We start from the raw sequence: 10,603 nt of genomic DNA on the forward strand, positions 1-10,603 counted from the left end.
TTCTTCAGTTCTAGAAGTGGAATTTATTTCATACACAAATTTAATGAAAAGCTTTATCACTAGCTTAAACAGTCTGTTCTCTTTATAAGTATATACTGGTTTCAAAATTACATTACTTACATACCCCAAGGAGCTGAAACTTCTTAATATAAACTTAAAACAGCAAGCTTATGTGATCTTAACAGGATTTGGTGTCTCAATTTCAACTGACACTCTTTGAAGAAGTCCTTATGTAGACTATTTAACAGTAGAAAGATAGTTTCTGAATAAGACACTAATTTCTTCTATACATTGAAGCCTAAGTACAGCAACAATGATTAAAAATACTTCAACCACTGTCCATTTTAGTAATTGTTTCCAAATAAATTCAGCAAGTCCATTAAAAAGCACTTAATGTTTCTTGGATAACTTCTGTCTCTGTACATCCAGTGCCTCTTGCAGCCTTGTATTAATATTCTTAAAGTGTCTTTCCGCACCTAGAATTCTCCTCGATTCCACAAGAAGAGCGGGGAGGCTGGAAGTTCCATACTGTTTTAAGGCAATAAAGTTACAAGACACTGTTTATAAACACATGAAAAACAACTGTTTCCCTATGTGTATTTATATTTCCTCCAGCTGAAATGGTGCAGTGTGACTTGTAAAAGTGAAACACAGCAAGTTGTTCAGAGGGTCTCCGGAAGCGGCAGGGTTTCCCTTTTGCAAGGCAGGCTCTAGTACTGTTGTCACAAAGTATCCCAGCAAGGCAGGAGCAGAGCCCCTGGAAAAGGGAAGGAGTCCCAGGGCTACAGGAGAAATCGAGCTCAGGATGAAATTCAACTGCTAGTCACTGTTACCCAACCTGTGCCCAACTACCAGAGCTATCCCTACCTTTGAGCAACACCACATTACTTGTTTCTTACAGCTCACCCTTCTTCAAGTTCTACAGAAAGTGTTAGACCTGAGCACGACAGTTACGTTTCTACATCCTGGACAGAGACCTAAGTTTGCAGAAATCTCTGACATTATTTAGTTTTCTAATATGAGACAACAGTGAATGAGCCATTGCAGTATACCTAGGGCATTGATTTTGCAAGCTGGTTCCACAAAAACGTAATAAATAGTGATATTTTATTAACTATTAATAGAAGTGCTAGTCATTTGGAGTGGGAGAAGAAGGGAAAGAGAAATCAGGGTGATTCACAAAGTGAATGAACATGCAGAATTCTTACTTACTGCAACTTTTTCTTCAGGGTTTTCTTCTCTGTAATCCAAGCATTCTTGCTGTAGTTCCTTTAAATCAATAAGGAATTGAGTTGCATGCCTCAGGGAAGACTTCCTCTCCTGTAACTGAGCATATTCTTTCTGCAGCCGTTTCAGTTGCTCTTCAGTTCTGAAAAGATCAATGATCTTTGATGACCACATTTGAGTATTTGTTTCAAGAGTTACTGTAAATATACATCCTCCAAGGAAGACTTAAGAGGTTGCTCAGAAATATAAGAAATAATAAGCATAGGGTAGTAAGACAAACTGTATAAGCAGAGTATATAGCATATTACTTAAACATGTGCATGGATACAAACACACAAAACGCCCCAAACAAACAAAAACCCCACAAACAACCCTTTTCCCACATCTCACTTTAAAGATTTAGTCTAACAATAGCTCTAGTCTATCTTAAACACTTAGATTTTTCTTCCTCACATTTGCTCAGAGGCTCCCTTATGTACTTATCCGGAAGCATATTCAGGCTCTCTAACCTAGATACTCCTCTGCCTAAGAAGCTGAAGGGCCCAATCCATCATGCAGCCTTCACAGTGTGAGGAGCATTGCACAAAACTGAACAGCAACAGCCATTTTCGCTTAACTGTGTGACAACAGAAAAGCTTTCTTAAAAGAACAGCCATAGGGTTAAAAAGCAACCTAGGAGGCAGGAGAAGACAGCTTGCAGCCTGGGGGGGTGGTTCACACCCAGGCTCCTGCCGGATACCTTCATTTATTCCTCCTAGTGAGCTTGGCCCATAGTACTGTAAAGAAAACAAGGATGAAGACCTTTTAGGAAAAGGGTTGTTCCAAGAAAACCGTTTTCTAAATGTGTGTGTTTTGTATCTTAATGATGCTTAAGACAAATGCCAAGTTCAGGGGCACAAGGGGCAATGGACATTTCGGAGACATCCCTGCCATCCTGCAGAGAGGTGAAATGCATTCTCCCCCTGTCAAGAACATAACCCACCACAGGACCTTGCCAATTCTCATTCATCGCCTTGGAGATTCCACTTGTGCCATTAGTGTTTTTCCTATGAACCTATCGTCTGAAATAGTCCCCCAATAGCTGAAGGTAGCGAAGAGTGCTTGTGACAATGACCACATCTAGGCAATGGAATTATGGAAAGGACAGGTTATTCTGAGCTTCTGATAAATGCAGAAATGGATACAGAAACAGGACTACTGGGGTTCAAAGTAAGATGAGAGAGCAAAAGTTACTGAGTTTTAAAATAACAGCCTCTGACTCATTAAGTTTTTCAGTTAGAGACATACCCCATTAACTCTTCGTTGACTTGAAACAGTTGCTGCCTTTTCTTTTTGATGTTTGTTATTACCTGCAACAATTAGTGAGAAAACTGCTTGAAAACTTTTCAGAACTTCAAGGGCAAACAACTTATATCTCACTGTTTTTTTTTTTTTGTTTCTTTTGGATTTTGTGCTTTTGATTCTAGGTATGGAAGATTCTAACACACCAGACCTTATAACAGTTAAATACTGATTGCAAAGAGCATGTCTCTGAATTGCTTATTTACTTAGCTGACTTTTCCAAATTTTAAGACTCACCTCTGTATGCTGCATGCTCACTCTAGCGATAGCACATCTTTCAAATACATATTTACCTTAGCATTTTTTCTCTTCACATTCTTTAATTTCTGAACTTCTGTTATCTACAGAGAAAAAGAAGCATCACAGATGGACTGCACACCCTTATTTCTCTATCCTCCTGAAAACCTGACTGCAAGAATTACTTTGGAATAATATGAAAAGCCACCTAAAAACTCTAATTCACAAACATATCGATTGTGCATCAGTCCTTTCCCCTCTTCCCCACACGGTGCCAGAGGAACGCTGTGAACAAAATTAGTCGTCTTATACTGGTTGGTGCAAGTAATACTCCCTAGAATATCTTTACTATCATTTTACATTTAATGCACAAAGCCAAAAACTTTGCAATGTATTTGCATGACAGCCGTGTTTTGTCTAAGTGCAATTCTTACGAAAGTCAACACAGAGGCAGCAAGTCATAATCCACATACAATTAACTGTGCTTTTTAATTATTTAACCTGACAAGTGATACAGATTTTGATGTATGTTTAAAAGACAATATAAAACCATAGACATTCAACTACAATGCAGCCCTATAATCATGGCCACAAGATTATTCTTATTTACTGTATACTTACAAGATCAATTATTTGCTCCTTGAAACCAGAACAGAAGCCATCAATAGCTTTTCTGCAAGTACTGGAGTCTACTCTTTGTCTGGAGAAGTCAGAGAGATAAAACAAACCCGTCTGGTTTAGTAAAGGAGAAATTGCTTTGAGCAACAGGATCCATTGAAGACCATGTTCTATCTCTAGCAGAGGAGGCAACTGCAGCTCTTTTAGGTAGTAGCAATAACCTAATTTCTCCACGGGAAATCATCATCTGAGAAACGTTCTTGCATTTAGAAAAATATCAAATCCTTGGAGGCCGGCTCCCTAAGACTATGTATTAAAAAAGCAGTTGCACCACAGAATTCTAACCATCATTAAAATAGCAATAGAATATTACTACTAAGTAAGTAGTTTCCTAAATGACAGCCTATTAGCAAAACTGCATTTATTTTGCTTTTAAAACATTGAGTATTCAGCCACACAAGACTACTTACTTGTAATCTGCTGCTATCTTCTCAAATTCAGCAAGACAAACATCCAGTTCTGTAATATCGTTAGGAAGTCTCTTCACCCCTTTGGGACACCAAACTCGTATAGAACCTGGACTATCATCAGCTGGAACAAAAGAATAAACAGACATATTGGGCTGAAAAATTACCATTGACTACTCAAATGTTGAAATGTTTAAAACAAATCCATCTCATTTTTTCACCATTTCAATAAGAAAGCCTAGGAGCACTTTATTACACTAACTGATAAAGCACACAACCTACTTCTGTTTTTAACTGTTTTGTCCTGTAAAGACTGTCAGCCTGAGTCTAGGCAAGCTGCTTTACTCAAAGGAATCTTATCTATATAAATTTCATACTAATACCAACCATGCTTTTAAAAAAAGTCATCTACCATTGTGTTTCTTTAAAATGCCATTCACCATTAATAAAGACAAGTAGTACAGAAGTTATGAAAAGTCTATTTTACCAGAAGTATCTAATGCACTCTTCCCTGAAGGACAATGCTTCTTTTCTTCTGGAAATTCAGTAGTCCTCTGAGCCTTCTGTAACATAAAATGCAAGTTTACTTCAAAAAATAAGTACTAGGTTCACTCAGCTAAAATTATGGAAGATGGCAGTTAGGTAGAATCAGGAATAACTTGACCTAAATTTTAGTGACGCTTGCTTAGACCTACGTCAACTGAGCCGCAGCACCTAAGAGCTCACAGTGCCGATGGGACGGGAGCTGCCGGGCTCAGGCGCTGGTCACGCGGGGGACGCAACGACGCAAGGAACGTAACGCTGCCCGGCGCGGCCTGCCCTCTACCCTGCTCTGGCCACAACGCTACTCTTGTCTCTTCCTTTCACGCACACTACGGATTAACAAAGAATCAGAGTGCGGAAGCATCTCTGTTCAGAAGTCTGTACTTGGAACAGCTTTCACCTTTTGGACGTTCATCTTTTTCTTTTCATTCAGTGTCTTCTTTTCTGAAGCACTATTCCTTGACGTCAACGCAGACGGTGGCTTAGGTTTCCTTACGGTGGACCTGGAGCGTCTTGCTACCTAAGTGGAGAACAATTCCAAGATATCATTAACATTTTAAAATAATTCTTAGCAGGAAACATTTAGTCTAATCTGAGGTTAAAAAGATTAGTCACTCCCAGTGTTAACAGCTCTCTAATCAAAGCTTTTTTACCTGTACCTGACTCAATTCCTTCTCTACTTCCCAGGACACCAGCAGTAAACATACAATAGTGCTACATACATGCAGTTTACTAACAAAAGACTAGCACTGTATTGAATTTTATAATATGAATTTCAACAATTCCAAATAATTTCCACATATTAAAAAGCTTTTTTTTTAATGCAAATTATTGCATAGGTTTTCGTGTCCCAGGCCTGCTGTCTGAAGTATGCAGACAGGTGCTCTGTCACCGTGTGTCCGTAAGTCAAGGGGAAAAAAAACATTTCCCAGTACTTACAGCCTAAGCGTGGTAAAAACACTCAGCCAAAAAAGCACCAGTTTTGAATAATGCTAACATATATTCAAAATCAGCTGTACTAGTGGAAAAAAAAGTCATTTCATAAGTATGTTCTAACTTCAATACTGAACAAGTGTTAGGAATTTATATTCCATTTTGTGTTTTATTCTTTAAGAACATATGTTTCAGATATAAATATACTTATTTGAAAGAAAGAAAGAAAGAAAAGCAAATAACATGTTCCACAATAGCTGTGGGAGCCAGGATAGCCGGTTATTGTGCTCCCTGTTGACATGCCCAGGGCACCTTAGAGCACTTCACTCTGTACTTGGCCACCTCACAAGAACAGTTTGAGGAGCAGCTACTGAGGATACGATTAAGACTAAACACTGAGGAAAGGCTAAGAAACAAATTAAAGGTCTCCCCCTCCTCACCACTGCTAAAGCAAAGGAGGCATAGATGAAGTTAAAAATAAACTGATATATAAATGAAACTTTTTTCAATACCATATTCTCCTTAAGGGGCTCATCGTCAGAATCACCTGTCTGGAGCTTGGAAACCTTATCTTCAGACATTTTCAAGTGATGCCTTCTTTTACTATAAATAAATAAATAAGACAAGTAAACCAACCACACTCAGAAAGAATGTTTTTCAGACATATAAACAACAAAATCTTAGGTTTGGGGGAACAGTTTGTACTGCTGTGTCAGAGTCTTTGTGGCTCCTAAATCAACTACACAAAAAGCTGCAAAAGGGATAACCCAACCTTTTTTCTGTACTTTTCTTCTGTAGATCTGACAAATCATTAACTGATTCATTCTCTGAATACTCTTCTCCATAAGCATCTACAGCAGTACTGTGCAAAGGGTGATCTAAAAAAGAAAGAAAACAACCTGCATGAAAATGGTTCCCATCTGTTCAGGCAAAAAGTATGAATATAACAGCACTGTTTTCCATTCAACATTTACTTAAAATTTTTGTGGTTTGTTGGTCTTACAAAAGAAGCTTTGCTTAAATTATTATTTGAAGAGGAAAAAGTTATTTTATAAAGCATATAATAAAAAAACCTTCATAGTTTATATGTTCATCTACCTGCTATTCCTTTACAAACAGAAAGCATAAGTGCACAAAAACTCAGCACGTAAATATACCATAGAGCAAGCAAAGTATTTCATACAGTTTATTTAAAATATCTCTTTTTGCTATGTCAAGTATCAATTTTCTATACATTCATATGGCTACTTTCTAAATTCTAACTTTTCTCTCTTTTTTAGTGACAAGAATGATGGAAAGTGCTATAAGATGACAATTACTAGATGCTACAAAAGTTCGTAGGCAAGGCAAAATCCTTATGAACATTCCCGTTTGCTATCATATATGTTCTTGGAACAGCAGAAGTTTCACTTCACCTTTTGTGCTATTTAACAGAGCATAACTGAAGAAATGAAATAGAACCTTCTCTTTAATTGGAAATTCTTACAGGCTTGCAATGTCACATGGTATAAAATGTTGGGGTTCAGACTATAAGACTTGAGTGTTTGTTCATCAATTTTTATCCTGCATGTATCACTGTAGTGTTCTAGTTACTTCCTAACAAGAAAATGTGAAGTCTCCAAACAAAATGTTTTCTCTCTCTCCTTCCCATAACTTCCTTGGCAAAGACACAATACCTTTTTCTAGATAAACAATGAGATATTTTGCATGTCAGGTAGTTCATGAAAGTCATACTTTAAGTGATATTTAAATTAATACCAACCAAATGAATCAACAGGCTCCTCAAGTTCCTCAGTTTCCGCAACCTTCAAAATCCTTGAAACGTCTGGCTCGTCAGGAGGAAGCAAATTCCTTCGAGAATGGGAGCTGGCTTTGTACTCCTGAGTGCACATTAAATCAATCAGCTCACTTCTTCCAGCTTTTTAAGTGCAAGACACAATAAACATGACAACAAATTTCAAGAACATTTGACCAGAAGTAATTTGGACCATACTGACTAATGAGCTACAATAAGAGTATTTGGAATATGCTTATATATTTTTGCCTCAGGCCCTACTTTTCCCATAGGAGAAGTGACAGGATAAAACTGGCTGTTTTGTATTACACTGTAGTATGAGCTTAACCTTAAAATACAGATGTGTTAGTCAGATGTATACAGATGCATCAAATTTCCTTTTTAAGCTGCTCTCTTTAAACGTACACAACTATTATCAAACTTTTGCTGGTTTGAAAACCAAGGAAAACTCATTTGCTTGATCAAGTACTATTTCCAAACAAAAACAACAAAAAACAAACTAAAACAAAACAAAACAAAACAATGCCCCAAGCCTTCAACAACACAGTTGTTTCCAAAAGAAAGTTTCCAATTTTAACGTGAGTTAATGCTCTGCATTAGCACATGCACATCAGCATATAGAATTGATGCTATTATGGTATGGCACATTCAACTTTACTGTTTTGATGAATCTCAAAGTAACAAAACTTACATTTAATTTATTTGTAGAACTCTTCTTAATTTTTTTCTTTGAGGACATTGTTACTAATTATAAAACGCCAAACACACAATTGAAGATAAACTACTGAGAGAGAGTCCCCAGAATAAATCCACTTTCTGTGTTTCTATACCTGCAAGGGGCAAGAGGGGGAAGCACACGTTAATTCAACGCCTGTGGTGCAACCTCTTGTTTGAGAGGCCGACCCGACACTGCGCGCAGCGACAGGCCGCGCTTTCGGGAAAGGCGACGCGAGAAAGGCGGCAGCTACGCTTCGTTTTACTTCGTTTCTCAGAGCTGCTGCCCCTCAGAGCTGACCTGGAGGAGCCACCGCCGGAGCTCGCGGCCGGGACCCAGAAGGAGCGCTCCTGCGCACCCAACATGGCCGCCGCTGCGCCGCCCCGGCCTCCCTCTCCCCCGCCTCGCGCCGCGCAACGGCCGCGCCGCCGCCGCGGAACCCCTGGGACTCACCGGGCGGCACCGCGGCCTTCCCGCCGCGATTCAAACGGAGCGCCGGGAAGCGGAGGGAAGGGGCGGCTCTTCCTCTCACCGGCCCCTCAGGGCGCCGCGCTGCGGCGGGAGGCGGCGGCCCCGGCGGCTCGTGACGCCCCTAACGGCCGTGGCGCGGGCGGCCCTTGCGGCGGTTCTAAACGCGAAGGAGGATTCAAAACATACCACAAAAATACGACTTGCTGCAGGAGTGTGCCAAAGCTCATAGGATTACCGTGTAAATCTGATGCTGTTCCCGCTCTCTGCCACTTAACTACCTAGTAATTAAAATATAAACAAGGGTTTCATCAATTTTTGAAACTAGACAGAACAAGGTCTACTACTGGGTGGTTGAGATGGGGAGAGAAGAATTTCCTTTTACACATCTCCAGCTATAGATAAGACTTGTTCTTCTGAAGGCTCCCCCCGCCCGTTCCCCTTAGGTGCCATCTAGTAAACTAAAACACACAAAAAGAGCGCTTTAGGGATAACAAGCGACTTCTCTTTATACTTTTAATTCATTAGCAGCAGCACAAAGCTGAGGCTGGCAAGGTAAAGAGATAGCAATAGGCCCTAGAGTTCTGGTTTGCAGTGATAAACAGCTCCTTCCAGCCAAGGAAACCTTTTCCAGCCAAGAAAACCAGGAGAAAGAAGGGTTTTTCTTTAATGGAATGGGATATCTTAAGAGCATATAACCTCAAAACCAACTGTCAAGTATCATCTAACTGTTTCGAAGGAGAGGTGTGGAGAGGCTTCACTCCACTCCAGTCCATCTTGAATTATAGGCTTGACACTGCCAAAAATTTGCTTTCAGGTTCCTCCAGCAGCAAATTACTAACATAACATAAAGGAATATACAGAATTACTCAAAAGGACCAAGTCTACCCTGGCTAGGAGTAGAGGTGTGTTTGACAGTAACATCAAGGCTGCTATAACCATCATCATGATGTTTTATCTACCCTGGTCAGATCGATTTGTCTATGCAGCTTTTTACACCAAACAAAGTCAAAGATGCCCCCCCTCCTTTTTCTTTCCCCCTCCTCTGGAGGGGGGAGCAGGGGAAGGGGGAATAAGGAGAGGAAAGAGAGGCAAGACTGGCAGGTGGGACAACTCAAAAGCGGCTTATGAGTTTAAGACTAGCGATTTCACACACACACAAGCTTATGAAGATTTTTCAAAAACTGTACTGAAGACAATTTTTTTTAAAAAAAGAACACTGATGAAGCAGGCTACATATAATATCCCTTTCTTACCAACATTGGCCAAGAATTTATACATAAATATCAGACCAAAGCAGAAAGTTACCTTTCAAATGCAAAATGACAACAACCAGCACATATCACAGAATCACACAGAATCATAGAATGGGTAAGGTTGGAAGGGACCTCTAGAGATCATCTAGTCCAACACACCTGCTCCTCTATTTCCAGAGGGACCTGGACAGACTGGACAACTGGGCAGTGAAAAACCTCATGCAGCAGTGTGCCCTCGTGGCCAAGAAGGCCAATGGGATCCTGGAGTGCATTAAGAAGAGCGTCTCCAGCAGGTCGAGGGAGGTGATCCTGCCCCTCTACTCAGCCCTGGTGAGGCCACATCTGGAGTATTGTGTCCAGTTCTGGGCTCCACAGTACAAGAGGGATGTGGAGCTGCTGGAGAGAGTCCAGTGCAGGGCCACAAGGATGACCAGGGGCCTGGAACATCTGCCCTATGAGGAGAGGCTGAGGGAGCTGGGCCTGTTCAGCCTGGAGAAGAGAAGGCTGAGAGGGGACCTGATCAGTGTCTATAAGTACCTCAAGGGAGGCAGTGAGGAGGATGGTGCTGGCCTCTTTTCACTGGTGGCCACCGACAGAACTAGAGGAAACGGCCACAAACTGAAACACCAAAAGTTCCACAGGAACTTAAGGAATTTTTTTTTTAACAGTGAGGGTGACAGAGCACTGGAACAGGCTGCCCAGAGAGGTTGTGGAGTCTCCTTCTCTGGAGATCTTCCAAACCCGCTTGGACGCAGTCCTGTGCCACGTGCTCTAGGTGACCCTGTGTGTGCAGGGGGGTTGGACTAGATGATCTCTAGAGGTCCCTTCCAACCTTAACAATTCTATGATTCTATATAAAGGAATATATGTCTGTAGTAGTGGAGTTCTACAACTTGTCAGCTACCAAATAATACCTCAGGTTGTTAGTCAGCAGCACCTTCTCTTCATAAAAAACAAAACAAAATCCCCAAAACAAACAAACAAAAAACCCTGCATCACCCAG

At 40.6% G+C, this 10,603-nt stretch overlaps 1 protein-coding gene across 1 annotated transcript; it reads right to left on the reverse strand.

The window, feature by feature from the left end:
• Positions 1 to 274: 274 nt before the first annotated feature.
• On the reverse strand, positions 275 to 7,925 carry CENPU (centromere protein U). The gene is made up of 12 exons (XM_088524810.1): positions 7,853 to 7,925; positions 7,129 to 7,246; positions 6,139 to 6,244; positions 5,879 to 5,969; positions 4,834 to 4,953; positions 4,378 to 4,453; positions 3,894 to 4,014; positions 3,427 to 3,505; positions 2,862 to 2,909; positions 2,515 to 2,576; positions 1,213 to 1,369; positions 275 to 528 (listed from the first exon to the last, which is right to left on the reverse strand). The coding sequence occupies exons 1-12, from the start codon at positions 7,898 to 7,900 to the stop codon at positions 391 to 393; spliced, it is 1,164 nt and encodes a 387-aa protein (XP_088380936.1). The 5' UTR covers positions 7,901 to 7,925; the 3' UTR covers positions 275 to 390.
• Positions 7,926 to 10,603: the final 2,678 nt, after the last annotated feature.

The sequence above is a fragment of the Tinamus guttatus genome, unplaced genomic scaffold, assembly GCF_059628265.1.
Source record: "Tinamus guttatus ecotype Peru unplaced genomic scaffold, ASM5962826v1 Tinamus_guttatus_pri_ptg000213l, whole genome shotgun sequence".
Lineage (NCBI taxonomy): Eukaryota > Metazoa > Chordata > Aves > Tinamiformes > Tinamidae > Tinamus > Tinamus guttatus.